This window comes from Ictidomys tridecemlineatus, chromosome 11 (genome assembly GCF_052094955.1).
Source record: "Ictidomys tridecemlineatus isolate mIctTri1 chromosome 11, mIctTri1.hap1, whole genome shotgun sequence".
NCBI classification, from domain to species: Eukaryota; Metazoa; Chordata; class Mammalia; order Rodentia; family Sciuridae; genus Ictidomys; species Ictidomys tridecemlineatus.
The window spans coordinates 25,116,896-25,138,400 of record NC_135487.1 but is presented as its reverse complement, the minus strand read 5'-3'; the positions used below and the strand labels follow the sequence as shown (position 1 = coordinate 25,138,400).

General features: G+C 39.3%; 1 protein-coding gene across 4 annotated transcripts in view; it reads right to left on the bottom strand.

The window, feature by feature from the left end:
* The window catches only part of Ago4 (argonaute RISC component 4), a 38,508-nt gene extending 18,260 nt beyond the window's left edge, over nucleotides 1–20,248 (bottom strand). The window contains exons 1-13 of one of the 4 annotated variants that reach the window (XM_078025908.1): nucleotides 19,762–20,248; nucleotides 14,191–14,356; nucleotides 10,969–11,089; nucleotides 8,266–8,447; nucleotides 7,802–7,938; nucleotides 7,557–7,691; nucleotides 6,291–6,378; nucleotides 4,913–5,060; nucleotides 4,533–4,652; nucleotides 4,259–4,387; nucleotides 3,867–4,000; nucleotides 2,239–2,423; nucleotides 1,052–1,211 (exon numbers count right to left, since the gene is read on the bottom strand). In XM_078025908.1, coding sequence (XP_077882034.1) covers nucleotides 1,052–1,211; nucleotides 2,239–2,423; nucleotides 3,867–4,000; nucleotides 4,259–4,387; nucleotides 4,533–4,652; nucleotides 4,913–5,060; nucleotides 6,291–6,378; nucleotides 7,557–7,691; nucleotides 7,802–7,938; nucleotides 8,266–8,447; nucleotides 10,969–11,089; nucleotides 14,191–14,356; nucleotides 19,762–19,834 — 1,778 coding nt within the window. In that variant the 5' untranslated portion in view covers nucleotides 19,835–20,248. Of the gene's footprint in view, nucleotides 1–1,051; nucleotides 1,212–2,238; nucleotides 2,424–3,866; nucleotides 4,001–4,258; nucleotides 4,388–4,532; nucleotides 4,653–4,912; nucleotides 5,061–6,290; nucleotides 6,379–7,556; nucleotides 7,692–7,801; nucleotides 7,939–8,265; nucleotides 8,448–10,968; nucleotides 11,090–14,190; nucleotides 14,357–19,761 lie in introns of those variants that run through there. The other 3 variants (XM_021735510.3, XM_078025910.1, XM_078025909.1) reach the window with 3 other exon arrangements.
* Between the last annotated feature and the right edge of the window lie 1,257 nt (nucleotides 20,249–21,505).

Genomic DNA, 21,505 nt, shown 5'->3' with positions numbered 1-21,505 from the left:
ATGTGTCTGTCACTGCAGCTGGTTTTAAGATAAAATTTTTTTAAAAGGATGAGACTATACCTCAAAGGTAGAGCACTTCCCTACTATGCCTGAGGCCCTGGATGCAATATTCAGTATTACCAAAAAAGAAAAAGAAAAAAAAAAGTAACTATTTAGCAGAGTGAAAAGGCAAAACACAAAACACAGAATAGGAAAAGACATTATGTAATACATATATCCTAGAAAGGACTTATATACCATAAACCACAAAGATGTATTAGTGAAAAAGATTCACAAAAGAACTGATAATTCCCTGTGTTGGTATGAAGCAACTAGAACTCTCAGTGGGAAGTAAATCAGTATAGAAACTTGGAAAAGTACTTGTTTGTATCTATTGATGCAAAACATAAATATTCTCTATAACTGTATTCTCTATAACTCAGCAATCTCATACCTGGAATTCACACAAAAGAAATAATGCTCACACCCACCAAAAAATGCAAAATTATACAATAAATGTATAAGAATATCTTCCATATAGATAAAATCTTGTGAGTTATTCATATAATGAAATAATGCACGGCAATGAGAAAGAATGAACTACTGTGAAATGCAACAACATAAATGAATCTCATAGATAATAACGTGGAGCAAAAGAAGATATACAATATAATACATACTATATGAGTCCGTTTATATCAAGGTCAAAAATAGGCAAAACTAATCTATGATGATAGAGGTCAAAATAGTGGTTACCTTTGCGGAGGGGACATCTATTTTGTTTTGTTTTGCTTTTCGTTGGTGATGCTGGAGATTGAACTCAGGGCCTCAAGTGTTCTAGGCAAGTACTCTAACAGTGAACTACACCCCTCATCTATTTGGAGGGGCCAGAGGAAGCCTAACTCGGTGCTGGAAATGTTCTACATCATAACTGGGTTGTGGATGGTACATGAGTGTACACATATAAAACAAATAATAATCAAGATGCATATTTGAGATACTTATGCTTTACCATAAATTATGTAAGTTAGATGTTAAGCAAATGTAGAAAAAACAGAAGTTAGAATCTTACCTTTGATGAGGTACAAGTACATTGTTAATCCCTCCAAGCTTTGCATTTATCTTCAGGCAAAGATTGGAAAGGGTTTGGGGTGAGGTCTTCACTACATTTTTCACCTGGACACACTGTGTGGCCATACCTAGAAGGGTATCTCCAACACGTTTTACCTCCGCTACAAAAATAAGTTAATTATTTTAATTAATTTCCTTTACCAAGAGTAAAAGACCCCATACATTAACAGAGCAACTATTATATACTGCAAATAGTGCTAAGATGCTTAGCACTGGAGTGGATGGTCATTTCATCTGCTCATCCTCCAAGGTAGGCCTCCCTTGGATTGGTTCTCCAGGCTCCTCTTCTCCTTCTTGCAGGCCTTGATGCCAGCCTGCTTCCCTTATTCTTTGGTGCTGTCTGCCACCACTTGCTCAGTCCCTTGAGGTTTCTTCTCCCACATAACTGCTCTGGCAAAGGAATCAAACTCCTCCCACTTGTTTCTCCCTCCCAGCCCTTTGAATTTTACTTTTCTGCTCCTGACTCCCAACACCAGGGATAAACAGAAAGTAACAAAAGAAGCAAACACAGACAGGGATGAAGACAGTTCTATAAAGTCTAAGGGCTGGTCAGTGGCTTCTACAACCTTTACTTCCATGATAACCAAAAGAACTTTGTATCACTGTTATAATAGATACAAACTAAGCAGATCCTCTTCTGGAAGTGGCAGGCTCCGCCCGCTCCTCATCCCCACTCTGATATTTCTAAGTGCTTTTCATCACACATTCCAGTTCTCCAGGCCGTGACAGGATTGTACTGCATTTCTTGCCCACATCCCCACCTGTCCTCCTGTCCCCCTTATGGTTGGTTATGGCCAAGGAGATGCAAACAGAAAAGAGAGTGGAGGGCTAGCAACATTCCAAATAGTGACTGCTCTGCCAATCTGGGTCCCAGAGTGGGTATGACATGATGGCAAGGAGCAGAAGTCACCATCTACCTTCAATAGATACAAAGCAGAAGCAAGAAAGGGCCTTGTGAATGTTAGGCAAGGGCTCTACCTTTGAGTATACCCCTACCCACAATTTTCTTCTTTTGAACCACGGAAAGTTTGAGATTTTTTGTGACCTACCTAGCCCTACCTAGCTTATCCTGACTGTCACACCTACTACTTGAAATCATCCCTCATTCAGCATTAAAGTGATCCATACCATATACTGGTGTCTTTCCCGGCAAGATAACAACTATCAGCTGTAGGCCCACATATGTCATTTTCAGATGTTTAAACATGGGCTCCACGCTGTCAGCCCCTTGTGCGTACTTGCAGAAACATGGCTGACCCTGGATGGGCATTCCTGCATCCTTGGAGATTTTACGCAGTTGGTCAGTGAAACTTCTGTTGGAAAAAAAAACCAGTGGCATAGTGCTTTCATTTCAGTGCACATTCTTAGCATGAATATCCTCTTAAAATACTTTCAGTTCTGCAAATTCTTAGCCAAAATTAGAAACAAACAAATAAACAAACAAAAAAATTTTTTAACTAGTTGCCAAAATAGACTGGCAGTTGTACTATTGCAATTATAGTAGATAAGAATCTGTATTAATAAATCATCAGATTATCATTTTGATTTTTTCCCAGTGCCAGGGATTGAACCCAAGCATTGAACCCAGGAATTGAACCTTGCACATGCTAAACAAATGCTCTACTACTAAGCTAAACTGCCAGCTCCATCATTTTGAAATTTTCAATGATTATGGCTCAGCTGGGCCCCAAGACTAGAATAAAACTCCTGTTCAAAGATTTTTTAAAATATTGAAATTAGTCATTCTATTCAGAAGAAAAGAGGATCAAAATTTCAGGTAACAAACATTTTGGTAAGGCATACAAGAAGAGTTGGGTAAGCTTGTACTCAACTGAGAACACAGAAACTTGCTATTACAAAATCAGTGTATTTAGGATTACCATCAAACTTGTAAAAGATCCGTTTCAATAATAGTATCAAAAGAGATCACTTAAAATTGAAATTCACTTTTAAGTTTTAAATTTCAAATTTAAGATGTTATTTCAATCTATGTATAAAGCTTTTACAATAATTTCTTTGCCAATATTTTGTAGGATTCCTTTCTTTCATCTCAGCTCACTTGACTTTTTCACCTTTTCCTTAACTTCCTTTATGTAGATAGATGCATCTGTAAGATGTGAGCCAATACTTCCAGCTAGTGACCTTGCCATCAAACAGGATCACTAGTAAAGTATTATTATTATCATCATCATCATCATCATCATCATCACCATCATTATTTGGGTTCCAGGGATTGAACTTAGGGGCACTCAACTACTGAGCCACATCCCCAGCCCTATTTTGTATTTTATTGGAGACAGGGTCTCGCTGAGTTGTTTAGCGCCTTGCCATTTCTAAGGCTGGCTTTGAATTTGCGATCCCCCTGCCTCTGCCTCCCGAGTCGCTGGGATTACAGGCGTGCGCCACCACACCCGGCTACACTAGTAAATAATAATGGCTAAAAATAAGTGAGTTTTTATCTTAGCTGAAAGATAAAATTAGCAGGAAAGGAATCTGAACTAAGAATTCTCCAAGTAGCGTTGCTTTAGCATTGTCACTCACAAAGTTCTGTTCTAAATATATAGAAACTGAGTCGGGTTCTTAATGTAATTCCCACGTTTGCAATTTACTATAACACAAGGTCTTTTCCACAGAGCCAGAGGGTATCACTACAGGAGTCAGGGATTTAGTGCCAGTGTACACAGCACATTCACATAAGGATGGTACTTTCATATCTGGAAGGGATACTACTAGGCTGAAAATACGAAGATACTCACTTTAGTAAATCTTCCCTACATTGTTTCTGAGGCGCAAAACAAGCAACTGCCCAAACTTTAATTTCAATGCCAGCATAAAACTGCTTTCCTCGCATGTCCCAGACACCCTGGTTGGGTGTGGCTACTGTTTTATTCTTTAAAACAAAACAAAACAAAAAAAAGAAACAAAAGAAAAGAGAAAGACATTACAATCTAAGGCCATTTTAATGTTGAGGAGGGAATAAACAAAATTCTATCTGGCATAAGCCAGAAGACAAAAAGCAATAATAAGCACAACTATGGGTAAATTCAATGTGGTGAAGTAGAAAAATTCTGGATTATAATCTTCTTTTGACCGGCTTGGCAGAAGCTTGCTGGGATTTTTTTTTTTTTTTTTTTTTTTTAAAGCTTACCCGTCCTCCATATTGCAGCATTGGTGCTGGAAGCACCCTGCCTGTGAGCTCTGTCATTTCATTGTGCACAACAATCCCAAATTCTTTCAGGTAAGGATCAGGTCCGCCCACCATACTGTTACTCTTCACCTAAAAAACAAAAACAAAAAAAAAAAAAAAAACCAGAAAGTTTGCATATATAAAAACCAGAGTAACTGTGTCCCATCAGGAATCTTCTAGTTTTTTGTTTTTTCATCTTAGAGCTGGCTGATCTTGAAGACCAGGCCTTACTGACCAGTCTACTGATCTCTTCCTGTCTGTCAGGAGCAGATCTTGCTGTGGCTTTGATCATCGTGGAAGTCTGATTGTCTGTGAGTTTCTTTATACATCGCTGTCCTGCCACTATGTTACAGACCTGCCAAGAAGCAAAGAGAAATTAGTCTGTGCAGTAATGGGTTTCTTCACTGTAAGCTTTTGCCAAATTATCCTATATCCTCCATTTCTAGAAAAATAAAAACTGTGAGACAGTGAAGTTATCTACCCAAAATACTTCAGAAAGATTAAATCCCACCACCACTTTAGAGTGGTATCTTTAATAATAATAATAATAATAATAATAATAACAACAACACAAGAGATTGGCAGATTGGCAAAACAAAATGTAGTTTAGCTTACCTCAAGTGGCAAGTATGTATGCTTTTGTTCTTGTCCCACTTGGAGACAGGGAAGATGGGGATATTTCAGCTGTAGACTATACTTTTGCTTAAAATATTGAGCTACTGTACATTCCATCGCTTGACCATTTTCTAGCTGCAAAGGAAAACTATAGGAGAGAATTTTAGAAATTCAAATTTTCCTAAATAAGTAAACAAATAGAGCCTACTAACATTTTCCTACCTTGATAAGTCACTTAAAAAACAAAGATCGGAGCAGCAGGTGTGGTTTAGTGACAGAGCACGTGCTAAGCTTGCACAAGGCCCTTGCACAAGGCCCTTGCACAAGGGTTTAATCCCTTGCATCACCAAACCCCCAGCCCAAAACAAACAAAGAAGATCAATCTTTGAGTATTTTCAGTTCTCTTTAGTCTTTAGTCATGAACCACAAGAAAAGAATTCAATTGAAATGATCTGTTTGTTAAAACTATGATTACAAAAAAATTTAATTCAAAAATTGAAAGAATTTTTTTTTATATTTGTTTTTTTAGTTTTCCATAGACACAATGTCTTTATTCTATTTATTTATTTTTATGTAGTGCTGAAGATTGAACCCAGGGCCTCACATGTGCTAGGTGAGCTCTCTACTGCTGAGCCACAACCCGGCCGCCCCTCAGAAAGAGTTCAATCCCAGTCCCTGAGTTCAGTCCCTGGCATCCCCCTCCCAACAACAAAAAAAAAAAATTACAAAGCAATATAAGTCTTCCCATGACAGGGTTATATGACTTCTAGGTTTCAACAGAACTTGCAGGCCCTGTATTGACAACTACAACAATATGATAAATGATGCTGATAATATGTCAAATAAAAATGTTAAATAAAAGTTGACCTATGTTTAACATGCTAATTTTAAAAGGTGAATGGAATTGAAGGCAGGAAATATGTTTCATAAAAATTTGTCCAAGGTGGGTGTAACAGCACATAGCTGTAGTCCCAGCTACCTAGGAGGCTAAGGCTGGAGAAGTGATTGAGCCCAAGTGTTCTAGACCAGCCTGGGCAAAAAAAGCAAGATCTAACTCAAAAGAAAAGAAAAAGAAACAAATATCTCTATGAAAAATATTTCAAACATTTTTTAAAGCTTTGGTATTAAAATAAAGATTCTGGTAATCTTGAAAATTATACTACATGTGGCTCAGTGATAGAGTGCTTGCCTAGCATATGTGAGGCACTGGGTTGGATCCCTGGCTCCACATAAAAATAAACATAAAATAAAGGTATTGTGTCCATCTACAAATAAAAAAAATATATTTTAAAAAATTATACTACAGTTTTCACAAATAATTTTAGTAGCTTCCTTTGTTACCAAAAATGTTATGTCATTTTAGATGTGATTAACATACGTTTGATGACTGGCTGGTCGTCTAGTCACATTACAAACTCGATATTTTCGTTTCATCTGTCCACAGTGAGTCACTTCAACTTTGAGACCTAAAGTTAAAAAAAAAAAAAAAAAAAGCCAAAACGTTACAAAAACTGATTCAAGTGTTGTTTCGTTTTATTTTTTTGCCATACTAGGAATCAAACCCAGGAGCATTTTTGTTTTGTTTTGTTTTTATTACTGAGTCACATCTCTAGACATTTTCAATTTCTATTTTGAAACAAGGACTTGCTAAATTGCAGTGGCTGGCCTGGAACTTGTTGAACATTTTTTTTTTTTTTTAAATCATGACATTACCTGGCCAGGTGGTGCACACCTGTAATCCCACAGACTCAAGAGGCTGAGATAGGAGGATCACAGGTTTGAGGCCAGACTTGGCAATTTAGCAAGACCCTCAGGAATTCACAAAATAAAAAGGCTGAGGAACCTCTGGTACCAAATAAATAAATAGAAATAAAAATCATTAACAGGCAAAACCCCTCAACTAAGCATAATAAATTAGAACTCAGATGATCTAAGATGTTTAACATACTCTGTTAATTCATTCAGTAAATTTAATAAGTATTAACTACGTTCTGAAATTTATTCTCAGCTCTGGAGACAACCCTCATGAAATTTATACTATAGTGAGAGAATATAGCTAACTATAAGTGAAGAAGAAAAGAAATTCCAAAAGGATAATAAATAAACTTGCATTATTTTATTAAAAGGTAAAGGTTTTTTTGGAGGGGGCAGGGATTGAACCCAGGAGTGCTTAACCACTGAACCAATCCCCAGCCCCTTTTTCTATGTTTTATGTTGAGACAGGGTCTCGCTAAGTTTCTGAGGCTGACTTTGAACTTGTGATCCTCCTGCCTCAGCCTCCCAAGCTACTGGGATTACAGATGTGTGCCACTGCATGTAGCTGGTAAAGTTTTTAAGTAAGTAAGGATAATTTTATTGAGAGACTGACACATGACAGATATTGTACCAGGAAACTTTGTAAACCTAATTGCATTTAATTCTCACAACTCTGCAGACATATATTATTGCCTGTTCCTTGAGATGAATAATTTAAATAAACCAAGACTCACAGTGTTAGTTTATTTAAATTATTAGGTAGGTGGTTAAGGAACTTGCCCAACTAACTAGGCTGGGATGGAAGCCCAACCTTTTCTGACTTCAAAGCCAAGGCCACTTACACCATACATAGTTGCCTCACCAAGACTATATTAATGGAAACACCTACCTCTGATTTCTTTGGTAAACTTGACACGCTGGGAGTCTGTTAGAGGTTTGGTCTGTTCATTGATGTTCTGAATGTCTAAAACCTCACACATGAACTCAATAATAGGCTGAGCCCTGTAGAAAGCAGTTGCAGATACTAACAGAGAGGAAAGATGTTTAGCTTTAGGGGGAAGGGAAGGGCCAAAAAACAAACAAGCAAACAAAAAACAGCCAAAAAGTTAATGAATAAAGAGAGTTCCATCCTACCATCAATGTTGAGCATCATGTTCCACATAGCAGGTCTTACAGACTGATGGAAACCAAACCAAACCTCTCTGCCCCCTCCCAGAGGGTGGTAGTAACCTTCAGGAGGTGAGAAGAAGGAACGACCCACGGGAGTATACCTGGAGAAATAAGAGTGCATGTTTCATAACAAAAACTTGAAAGGGGCTGAGGTTGTGGCTCAGTGGTAGAGTGCTTGCCTAGCATGTGTGAGGCCCTGGATTCGATCCTCAGCACCACATAAAAATAAATAAATAAAATAAATGTCTATCAACAACTAAAAAAAAAAAATTAAAAAAAAAACCTTGAAAGATTTTTCATTTCGCTCTGAACTTTGTGAGATGAAATTAAGTTTGAATTATGACTTATACAGAACTTTTCAGTGGTTAAATGTAACCTACCAAAAAGTCTGAACATCTACGGGAAGGAATCCACACCAAGGTACTGACCTCATAGAGGGAAGATGTCTTGTGATAACATCAAGTGCTTGTACTGAGTCATCTGGGACTTCATTCAAGTGCCCAGCTAAAGCTTCTAAAAGCAACTGAAGGCTTACAACAGACACCCATTGAACAGACACTTTGAAGGTTTGGTCTTTACCCTCACCTGGGAGGGTCACTTCCATATCAACCTAGGAGAAAAAATACATATGTACAAACATACATGTTTACAAAGTCTGTGGGAAAGATTTCAAGAATATTTAATAATGACTTATGCATAAATGTCTTTATTTTAACATTTTCTGTAATTATAAAACATTGGAAACAATGTAAGTATCCATCAATAATGTGGATTACTATACAATAGTTAAAAATAAGTAGATACTACAATATGAATGAAGTTTAAAAACATTACACTAAGTGAAATAAGCCAGACAGAGCCACGCGTCACCACAATCCCAGTAACTAGGGAGGCTGAGGCAGGAAGACTACAAGAGCGAGGCCAGCCTCAGCAATTTAATAAGGCCCTAAGCAACTTAGAGAGACCCTGTTTCAAAATAAAAAATAAAATAAAATAAAATAAAAAGGACTGGGGATGTGGCTCAGTTGTGAAGTGTCCCTGGGTTCAAAGCCTAATACCACCACCAACAACAACAAAAGTCAGACACAAAAAGACAAATGCTATGTAATTCCACTTATATGAGGTACCTAGAATACTCAAATTCATAGAGAAACAGTAAAATAGTGGTTACCAGGGACTGGGGGCAGTTAGGTATGAGGAGTTACCATTTGATGAGTTTCTGTTTGAGATGATAAAAAAAAGTTCTGGAGATGGGTGGTGGTGATGACTGCACAACAGGGTGAATGCACTAAATGATGGTGAATTGTACACTTAAAAATGACTAAGATGATATATTTTATGTTATATATATTTTGCCATAATAAAATAATTGAAGTTGAAAAAAATAATAAGATAGATCTAAATGCATATAAATGAAAAGACCTCCTAGGCATATTGCTGAATGGAAAAACAAATCACAAAATATATGTGAAAAAAACATATCTATAAATATGCACGAATAATTAATACATATAAAATATTTTAAAAGATATATGCCAAATTATTATAGCAATATCCTTTAAAAAGGAAAATGGAATGGAGAGGTGCAAATAGGAGGAAAAGGCAAGAAGCCACGACATTTCTAGACTGTCTAGATAAGCTATAATGAGCATATATTCACATATTACTGTTTTAATTTTAAAAAATAAGTGTTTAAAAAAGTACTATGGTATTATGAATGTATTTTCACAAGTGAGAATTATAAAAACTCCACTGTTCAGATCTAGATAGTATTTTTTTTTTAATATTTTATTTTTTTTTTTTTTAGTATTTGGCGGACACAACATCTTTGTTGGTATGTGGTGCTGAGAATCGAACCCGGGCCGCACGCATGCCAGGCGAGCGCGCTACCACTTGAGCCACATCCCCAGCCCCTAGATAGTATTTCTTTAAAGCACATTATTAATATGAGAAATTTTAAATAAGATATATGTAAAGAAGAGATGACAGGGCTGGGGTTGGGGCTCAGTGGCAAAGCGCTTGCCTCACACATGTGAGGCACTGGGTTCAATCCTCAGCATCACATAAAAATAAACAAACAAAATAAAGATATTAGGAAAAAAAAGATGAGGTGACAAAATCAATTAATAATAATTATTAATTATTATTATTATTAATTATTATTCTGTAGATTGAACCCAGAAGCATTCTACCACTAAATTATATCTCCAGCTAATTTTTACTTTATTTATTCATCTTTTTTTTTTTAAAAACAAGCTTCTGAGTATGGCATTTTATTTTATTTTTTAATATTTATTTTTTAGTTCTTGGCGGACACAACATCTTTGTTTGTATGTGGTGCTGAGGATCGAACCTGGGCCGCACGCATGCCAGGCGAGCGCGCTACCGCTTCAGCCACATCCCCAGCCCTATTCATCTTTTAATATATATATTTTTAGTTGTTGATGGACCTTTACTTTGTTTTTTAGTTGTAGATGGACACAATATCTTTATTTTCATTTATTTTTTTTTTTTATGTGGTACTGAGGATTGAACCCAGCACCTCGTGCATGCAAGGCAAGCGCTCTACCACTGAGCTACAACCCAGCCCTGGACCTTTATTTTATTTAATTAATTAATTTATTTATTTGCAGTGCTGAGCATCCATCCAATGCCTCACACCTGCTAGGCAAGCACTCTACCACTGAGCCACAACCCCAGCCCTTTATTTACTTATTTAAATTTTTTTTTAGTTATAGATGGACACAATACATTTATTTTGTTTATTTTTATATGGTGCTGAGGATCAAACCCAGTGCCTCACACGTGCAAGGCAAGTGTTCTACTGCTGAACCCCAACGCCAGCCCCTTACTTTATTTTTTGATACAGGATCTCATTAAATTGCTGAGGCTGGTCTTGAACTTGCAATCCTCCTGCCTCAGCCTCCTAAATAGCTGGGATTGCAGGTATGCACCACTTCACCTGGCTTCAACCTAAATTCTAATGCTCATCTCATCTTCAATTATCAGTTAACAAGAGACAACTGAATATGGACAGAATATCACATGTATCATTACTATGAAAAAAAAACGTTTTTGCCATATGTAATTACTACTACTTGACCTAAGTGTTTCTTGCTGTTAACACTTACCCTATCCCGTCCAATTGGCAGTGGATGTGCTGTGTACATGTTTCTTTTGCCATCATAGCCAGGCTGCCGATCACCAAATATCTGCATCTTGAAGTGTCTCACCATTGTATCTACTACCTCCCTTAACAGTAATGGAGATAGTGGCAGTTAGCTTTGTGAAATGGTGAACAGTAAGGGAAGTATCACTGTACCTTCACCAGCTAAATTCAGTTAATACTACTTGGAAAATGTTAAGAGTCAGTCTCTACTGATTCAAATAACTTTTAAAAATTAGTTATCTAAAGAAAGGTAGCAACAAATGAACAAAGGTAACTGCAAGATGATAACACAAGGGGAGAATAAAAGGAAAAAGAGCACAACATTTCTGGCATCCTCTCGAACTCCTCTTTCCCAAATCCTCTCCTGAGAAAACAACTTTTAAGAATAACCAAACTCAGGCCAGGTGCCCTGGCACACACCAGAATTCTAGGGACTCGGGAGGCTGAGGCAAGAGGATCACATATCAAAGAGCCTGGGAAACTGGCAAGACCCCATCTCAAAAACTAAAGTGGTGCATGCCTGTAATCCCAGTGGCTCGGGAGGCTGGGAGGCAGAAGGATCGCGAGTTCAAAGCCAACCTCAGCAAACGCAAGGTGCTTTTGCTCAGTGAGACTCTGTCTCTAAATAAAATTGAAAATAGGGGGCTGGGATTGTGGCACAGTGGTAGAGCACTCCCCTAGCACGGGCGGGACCCAGGTTCAATCCTCAGCACCACATAAAAATAAACGCATTATGTTGTGTCCATCTATACCTAAAAAATAAATACTAAAAAAAAAAAAAGAAAAGAAAATAGGGCTGGGAAGGTGGCTCAGTAGTCAAGCGTCCCTGAGTTCAATCACTGATTATCCCCCCATCCCCCCCAAAAAAAATAGCTGGGGATATAGCACAAAGGTAGACTATTCCTGGGTTCAATCCCCAGTGCTTCAATAAAGAAAAAAAAAATTTAGGCTGCGGTGCAGCTCAGTGGTAGAGTATGGCCTACAAGAATGCATGAAGGCTGGGGTTGTGGCTCAGTGGAATATTTGCCTTGCATGTGTGAGGCACTGGGTTCAATCCTCAGCACCAAATAAAAATAAGTAAATAAAGATGTTGGTGTTCATCACTAAAAATAATATTTAAAAAAAGAGAATGCATGAAAAGGAGCTTTCTAGATTTCTAGAGTTTCTCTATTCTTACCTCCTAGCATATTTATACATACACATATGAATACATCTCAGTGGCTCCCCCCAACCTTATTCCTATCTTTCTATCCTTCCTCTCTGCTTTATTTTTTTTTATCACATCTTATTTATCTACTTTTGCTCTTCCCAATCAGAAGAGAAATTGAATAGAAACTCTTCAAGGGTATGTTTTTTTTTTTTTTTAACCGACTCAGGGTCTTTTACTTTTCTCTACACCTTTTATGCCATGAATTCCTAGGGCATAAGTTACAGCAGCTTAGATGGCTCTCACAAAGTTTGCATCTCTGGGCAGAGCAGGTGGCACTTCAGCTGAACCCAGGTCTTCTCTTTGGCTTCCTTCCTTTTGTGATCATTTTCCTTTGCACGTTTCATGAGGCTATTTTCAGCTTACAGAGAGAGTGCTTAATATGCTCAATATGCACATTTGTTCTCTTGGCAGGAAGTTTGCTCTTAACGCGTTTGTTTACAACAATGCCAAGAGCATGCTGGCCAACACCAGAGACTCTTCCAGTTTTACCATGGAAACACTTTGGGGCATTCCTTTTTGAACAGGATCCATTCCCTTGATGTTTATAGCAACACCTTTTCTATAGATTCACATGTATATGACCAATGGAATGATACCATGTTTTCTAAAAGGCCTAGAGAACATACAGCAAGTACCTCTCTTCTTTCCCTCTGTGTTCATCACTTTATCAAATTACTGGAACATTGCAGCTCTGGTCAAAAGGCAAGAATAAAAACTTTTGCCTTTGTGGTTGTTGTTCATCTGTTTTGCAGTGCTGGGGATCGGACCCAGGCCCTTGAACATGCTAGGCAAGTACTGTACCACTGAGCTTCATCCCAAGCCTGTGCCTATTTTATTCATATTGTATTCCCACAGCACAGAAAAACTTCTGGTACAGAGTAAGCACTCCTGACAATATTTGTTGAACGGACCAAAGTTAGCCATTGTCATCACTTCTATTACCATTGATCTCAGCTGTACCATACTTGAATAATTATGGTCTTACATAACACTGAACTGTACCAGAAAGCCACATGATTAATCTATAATGAGAAAAAAAGTTAAGCAGCACAAAATATTTCACTTGACAGCAAAAGCATTCTTAGAAAAGCAAGACTCAACAAATAAAGACTGCTTAAATATCACTACATGGAAATAAAGAAAAGTAAAGTGGATATAGATTAATTTTTGCTACAGGGTATATATTCATATCTGGTAAATTCCTGATACCAACAATAAAACTTATATCACCTAATCAGACCCCCTCTTGGATAATGCAAGAAACAGATATCTCTGTAAGCTTTTTTTTCAGTGCTACAAGATAATTCTGTCTTTCACTTAATACTTCTCAGGTCCAGTAAAACACTTAAAAATAAAATTTGAATTTCCAGATACTTCTATTTTCCATAGACATGAATGTCTTCATCTATTTTTTTTTTACAAATTTCAGCTAGGTCAAGCAGAGTGGCACACATTCATAATCCCAAAGACCTTTGTTGTTCTAAAGTAGGAGTAATATAAATTTGAGGCCAGTTTAAGAAACTTCGCAAGAACCGTCTCAAAATAAAAAGATAAAATAAGCCACGCACGGTGCTGCACGCTTGTAATTCCAATGATTTGGGAAGCTGAGGCAGGAGCATTACAAGTTAAAGGCCAGCCTAGGCAACTTGGTGAGATCCTGTCTCAATAAAAATTAAAAAGGGCTCAGTGGTAGCGTCTTTGGGTTCAATCCTCAGTACAGAAACAAAAAAAAATGTAAATAAAATTTCTGCTACCCTTGGTTAAAGAAAGAGCTATCTTTTTTCATTCAATGATTGACTAATGAAATATGCAGCACTTTGTTAGAACCAAGGAGGATAACTACCTAAGAAACTTACCATCTTAGATTACAAACAAAGCATATCTATTGAAAGAATTCAGATAGCAATGATACATAATAAACAAATCATATGCACTTATATATATGAAGAAACATATACTCTTTCTAATCCTTACCTGTTGACTCTACGAGGCCGTTTTTCTGGTTTAATATCCACATCATAGTGATACACATCTATTTTAGGGATCTGAACCTGAAAATGATTAGCTAACAGTCGAATTGGTTTTCCAACAGTTCCAAGGCCCGGACGACGAGGTGGCTGAAAGAGGCTAGTTGGAGGTCCTAAAGAGACAGAAAGATATTTGCTGTGCTATTTGGTTAAGAAGGAGAATATTCCTTTCATCATCATCATCATGATAGTTGTAATTACCAGTATCTTACTATTCACTGAACATCTCTGATATAGAGTTTAGGGTGTTCGTTCACCTAAGGGTCTCCAGATTTCTAAATATTTTGCCATACTGCTATTATTTTGAATATAGGAGTCATCAAAATTAGAGAGCTAGGTGTGGCGGCACATGCCTGTAATCCCAGAGTCTCCAGAGACTGAGATAGAAGGACTGCACCTTTAAGACCAGCCTCAGCAACTTAGTGAGGCTCTACGCAACTTAGCATGACCCTGTCTCAAAATAAAAAAAAATTAAAAAGAGTTGGTGAAGTGACTCAGTGGTTAGGCACCCCTGTGTACAATCCCTGGTATGGGGGGAAAAAAAGTCAACTTTTAAACCATTTTTGTTGTCTACTGGTATTTACTTCTAAATATTGAAGTAACATGCTTATAATGTTTGTTCTTGGTTTACATAGAAGATGATTATTTAGTATGCTTATTATCACCCCATCTCCACAGAATTCCTCTCCCCTCTCTTTCTCCCCTCTCCTCTATCTCTCAACTGAACATCTACAACTTTTCAGCAGGAAAAAATTTTGTGTTACAATCTGGGAAATATTTGTCTAGATAAACCCTTACTTCCTTTGATGAGAATATCAAATGAACACAGGCCTTAAAACTGAGCATCTTTTCTGCTCTGACTAGGTGTGAAGCAAAGTGGGCTATGGTGACAATGGAAAGATCCAAATTTTTCTGCAATGGCATTTCACTAAGAACAAAGAATTCAGTGAGGAGAGAAAGCTTTAGCAGGATAAGCTGTTTTGATGCAATATCTCTTAGGATAATTAGAGCAAATATTTTAATGAAATATGTAATGGTTGATCACCATATATTAATAAACCACTAAAATTTTTTCAATGTTATACCCATTGTTCATTTTTCTCCTAAATTCTACTTGTTCTTCAAAACTCAGTTCAGGTTCTGGGTATGGTGGTTCATATCTGTAATCCCATCTATTTGGGAGGCTGAGGCAGGAGGATAGCAAATTTAAGGCCAGCCTCAGCAATTTATCGAGGCCCTAATCAACCCAACAAGACCCTGTCTCAAAATAAAAAGGGCTGAGGATGTGACTCAATGCCAGAGTACCCCTGAGTTCACACCCCAGTACCAACAAAACAAAACAAACACTCCCAGTTCAGGGGCAACCTCCTCGGAAAGTGTTTCTTGATCACTCCATCCTCTATATTCCCACGCCTCTCTGTACAGGGTAGCACTTAGCACAAGCATAAGAAACCACTTCTTAAATTACCCTGTCTCCTCCTCTAGTCTGTAAATTCTCAGAAGAAACAGATCTGAAGTTCACAATCTCTTCAACATCTAATTCAACATTTAGCATGTTGTAAGAACTCAATAAATGTTAAACTGAACAATGACAATAAACCCAGATAGAAACTAAACAGAAAACTCATCCCTAACATTCATGAATTATTTTTCAATAAAGCAAAAGCACATAATTTATATCAAAAGCATTTTTAAATTTTATTAGTGGTTGTTGGATATTTATTTTTATGTGGTGCCAAGAATCAAACCCAGGATCTCACACATGCTAGGCAAGCACTCTACCACTGAGCCATAACCCCAGCCCTCAAAAGCATTATTGCTTAAAGTTGTTCCACTTTTGGTGTAGAAGGGGATCTATTTGGGTGTGATAAGATAACTGTAAACAAGGCAAGAAGTAAACAATAAATAATGTCAGAAGCAACAGGCATACTGAATCAACCCAATTAAATCAGATAAGCCATTGCTGCATTTTCCAAGACACATTTAAGCAATCATTATAACAAATTAGAAGAAATCCAGCTTTACAGTAAAAATTTGGAAAAAGAAACTTACATCAAGTACCTTGCCTATGACTTTGATTTTAAATAATGACTAGAATCTAAGTCTCCTAACTCCCAATCAGTACATTTTCCCTCCAGTGTTCTTCACAATCCTCTGGATACTTCACTGAAGTGCCTGATGTCTAAGGAACAGAGGCAGAGGGATTTAAAGAAAAGGAATTAAGAAGCAGAAGGCTCAGGGCTGGCTTTATATCTCAATGGTAGAGCGCTTGCCCAGTGTGAGGCACTGGGTTTGATCTTCAGCATCACTTAAAAATAAATAAATAAATAAATAAAATGAAGGTATTGTGTCTATCTAAAACTTGAAAAAAAAAAAGTAGAGGGTCAGAGTGTAGCTTAGGACAGTATCTGCCTAGGACACAGAAGGCCCTGGGTTCAATTCCTAGCACCAAAAAAAAAAAAAAAAAAAAAAAAATACACACACACACACACACACACATATATATGTGTATACATATATATGTATATATATATATACACACATACTAATTTTTCTTTCTTTAAAAAATTTTTTTAGTTGCAGTTGGACACAGTGGCTTTAGTTTATATATTATTTATTAATTATTATTATTATTACTACTAGTTAATTAATTAATTTATTTGTTCATGTGGTGCTGAGGATCAAATCCAGGGCCTTGCATGTGCTAGGTGAGGAAGCTACCTCTGAGCCACAATTCCAGCCCCTGTTTTTTTTTTTTAATAAGAAAATGTACAGAGTGATCATTTTTTAATAAACTTGGAATAATTAATAAATTAATATTTAATAAACTTGGAACACTTGGGGGAGGAGGTACTGAGGATTGAACCCAGGGGCACTTAACCACTGAGCCACATCCCCAGCCCTTTCTATTTTTTGAGACAGGGTCTTGCTAAATTACTGATGCTGACTTTGAACTTGTGATCTTCCTGCCTCAGCCTCCCATGTCACTAGGATTATGGGTGTGCACCACCTCACCCAGCTAAAACCTTTATTCCACATCTGATTTTTTTGAAATTGGTAAACTGTCTACTTACTTAGTGAAGCAGTAAAACACAGTGACTAAAGGCTCTGGAACCAAACTACCTGGCTGTCAGTTCTGGTTTTACCACTTCCTAACCTCATGACCTGGGGCCAGTTTTTGGTTTTCTTGCACCTCGGTTTCCCATCTATAATATAGGAGTGTGTGATAATATCATCTGTTTCATAAGGCTAGAGTGATGATTCTATGAAATGATGTATATAAAAGGCTTACCATAGTGTCTTGCAACAGTAAGTGCTCAATAAATGTTAGCTATTATTATTGCATTTGCATAAAGATTAGAGCTAGTGGGCTGGGGTTGTAACTCAGTGGGACAGCGCTTGCCTAGCATGTGTGAGGCACTGGGTTTGATCCTCAGCACCACATAAAAATAATAAATAAAAATAAAGTCATTGTGTCCATCTACAAGTAAAGAAAAATATTTTTTTTAAAAAAAGATTATAGATAGTGCTCAAACTCCTGAATTTTATATTGGTGGCATTTCCAAAATTTGGTAAAAGATTTCCCCAAAAGGGAAACACGTGACTTAACCCAGAATAGATGAGGGTCAACCTTAAATGAGAAGAATATTAAACAAGGAGTCAGATGTCCCAGACTCCGGTGGTCGCTTGACCACTCAGCTTTGAGACATTGATGAAGTCATTTATACTCTCCAATTCTTACTCTTCTTATCTGTAAAATGGGGAAAATACCCATCTTTTCTACCTCCCAGAGGATCAAAACAGCTAATAGTTATGAAAGCACTTTCCAAAATCACTGCAAAAATAAGTTATAATCAATAGAACCAAAATAAATGTGTAAGGCACTGGGTTTGATCTGTGGTTAGTGAGAATTTTCTACAACCTTAACAATCCTGGGTGAATGATAAGTCTTCAAACCTGCAAAAGCTGAAATCAAACCAAGTAGGGAAAGATGTCTCTTGAGCAATTTCTAAGGACACCAGGCTGATCCTTTCCATGAAACTCAGTTTGTGACACAGTTACATAGTCTCTTTCCATATCATCTCATAAATGCAACAGTTGTTTCAATTACAAATTATTCATAGGAGGAAGGGAAGAAACACTTGTTGAGCATTTCTAATGCATTAGTCTTTACAATAAAATTTCTCTCATACATTATCTCATTTCATTCTCACAACAATCTTATACCACATAATTATTATTACCCTCATTTATAGATGAGGAAATGGAAGTTCAAAGGAATTAAGTAATTTGCCCAGGGTCATCAACTATTAAATTACTAGACTGAATTTGAACAGAGGTCTATTACATTCTGAAGTCCTGATCATGCCTTTAGCTGAGGGCCATATGTGAAGTAACTTAGCATAACACTCATACTGAAGTTTATCAAATAATGTGAATGTGGCAAACTAATTTATTTTTTATAGGCATATGAAATTCGATTATGAGAGACTTTAAAAATTAAACTTTGAGCAGCAAATTAAGGTATGGTTTAATCACTCAGCTATGCAAACAAGTTCTAAGTAAACAAACTTGCAAAGTTTCCAAACTCCAATGGTAAGTCTAATTTTCTATGCACTAAAAAACAAAATTAAACATTCTACAACTAAGTCGTTAGGCAGATAAGGTTTGAATATTAAAATTAATTCCACCATGGCCCTAAACCTGCCCTACTTAGCCAACGCATTAGAAACCTGTTGGGGGTTTGAGGAGGGTGCATCAGACTCCAATCACAGTGCAGCTTGGAATGGTCCCTCTGGTGGGCTGAGTGAGGGAGATAACCAGAGGCCATCACTACCCACCTGGAGCTACAGTTTCCAAAGCACTTTCTCCTTTATTTAATCCTCATAACCTCTCATGACCCAATAGAAGAGAACTCGGGTTATTGATGTCTGTACTGGGTACACTGGCTAGAAATTCCCCTGTCACTCAAGGCTAACCCACACCATTCTGAGACTGACAGAAGCCAAACTTCGCGTTGGACATTTTGTCCCTTAGCCTTCAGGCGTCATGAGAAGTGTTTTGGGGAAGTTCTCCTTCATCTGAGGGATCTGGGCCATCTCCCAATAGAAAGAAAAACAGGGGTGCGGCCCCAAACCAAGAACACCCTTAGTAGTAGATGGGGGGTCCTTCCTGGGCTGGGCCAGGCCTCCGCATGCACCGGGCTCAGGTTGTCATTTATGAAGCCCAAACTAGCCCTGGAGCACAGATCCTCTCCTGAGATTGGGTCAGGTCTCCCCTGTCCCCGGGGGCACGGGTCACCTTCCTGGGTCTCCCTCCCCTAGACCTCAAGATTCAGCCCAAGGCTGGGGCGCGGTCCCCGCCCTCCCCGCCCTCGCCCGCCCGCTCGCGGCCCGGGTTAGCTCTCTCCGCCTTATGCAGAAGGGCAGGGGTCCCCTTCCCCGAGGCCTGGAGGCCCGAACCCGGGTACGCACGGGCCGGTGAGGGCGACAGGGCAGAGACAGTCCCGCCCGCCCACCTGTCCGCCAGTCCCGGGCCCCGGGTCCGGCCCCGGCCCGAGCGCGCTCCTCACCGGGTCCCAGCGCCTCCATGGCGGCGGCGGGGGCCGCCTCGCCCCGGTCCCCGGTGCCTCCCGCTCCGGGCCCCGCCGCCGCCGCCGCGTAACGCTTGATCTCCGGAATATTGGCGCTGGGGGGGCGCCGCGGAGACGCGGGCGCTGGGCAGGGGGCGGCGGCGGCGCCCGGCCCGGGGACAGGGACCCGGCTCCCGCGGCTCTTCCGGCCTCAGCGACAACAAAAACAATCCCCGCCGCCGCCGCCGCTGCCAGCGGGAGCGGGAGCTAGAGCGGGAGCTAGCGCGCGCGCCTGCCGGGTGGGGAGGAGGCGACGGGCGCGCGCGGCCGGGGGTCCCGGTTGGCCAAGGGGGCGTGCGCGGCCCCGGGCGCGGGGTCCACTGAACCCGGCCGGGGACAAGGGGCGGGTTGCGGTGGGGACGGACGCGCGCCCGGAGGGGCAGTGCCCAGAGGACGTGTCGGGCACGCGCCCGCCGGCCCGCTCTGCCCCGTGCGCTTGAGGCGGCCATGGGGCTAATGGCTCTCGGGGCTACTTGGGACCACCACCTGGGTGTCAGGATGCGGAGCGACCCTCAAAAGATCTGAATTCCATCCCTGCTGATCCACAGGGCCAGTTCTCCACTTCTGTTGGTGTCCTGAGATTCACATCGGGTACCTCTCCTCTCTCTTCTAATCCTGTCTGTATGTCTCTTCTTTCTCCTGTCTTCTCCCGGGTCAGAGAACACTGGGTCACTTCAGACCAGCAGTCCTCCTTCATTCCACACCACCCACCGGTTACCTTTCCCCATGTAGGTCCCTATGACAAGCACCTCTGGTCAGTAAGTTATCAGTCACCTTAGCAGCCAAGAGCCATGGTAGTAGCCCTCTCCAAGGTCAACCCAAACAGACCAGCATCAGTAAAGCTTTCAGCAGGGACCTCAGGTTGGGGAAGATAGGACAAGTCAAGAAGCAGATTTCTAGCAGTAGAACAAGAGAGTCCTGGGCTACCAATTAAAAAGGTATGGTATATGCTTAATGTTTTAGTTTTCTAGGGCTGCCACGGCAAAGCATCAGAGTGTGTGGCTTAAATAGCAAAAATTTATTTTCTTGCAGTTCTGGGGGCTAGAAGTCTAAGATTTAGTGTCTGCAGGGTTGGTTTCTTCTGAAGTTTCTCTCGTTTACTTGTAGATGACTGTCTTCTCCCTGTGTCTTCACATGGTCTCCCCCCTCTGCTGTCTATCCAAATTTCCTCTTATAAGGACACCAGTGGTGTTGAATTAGGGCCCACCCTAAGGACCTCATTTTAACCTAATACTTTTTCAAATATTCTATCTCTGATTGTAATAACCTTCTGAAGTACTGAGATTAAGACTTCAAAATATAAGTTGCGGGGCACATTTTAACACATTCCATGTGTAGTGAGATAATCATTTGAGCATCATTCACGTGCAACCATAAAGCCCAATAATTTTTGTATGTAATGATTTAAAAATGTCAAGGTCACACCGATGCCAGATCCCGTATTAGTGGCTTCAGCCATTAATCTTTAGAGCTGCCTGTAGGATAGCTATTATTAAGGAAGGTATTTGTACACACGAGGAAACAGAAGCTCAGGGAAGCACAGTAAGTCAGTCTCTGTATTATGTATTATGCTTTAGTTAAGCAGGAAACATTGGAGTTCTAAATCCTGCATTCAAGTCCTAGATGATTC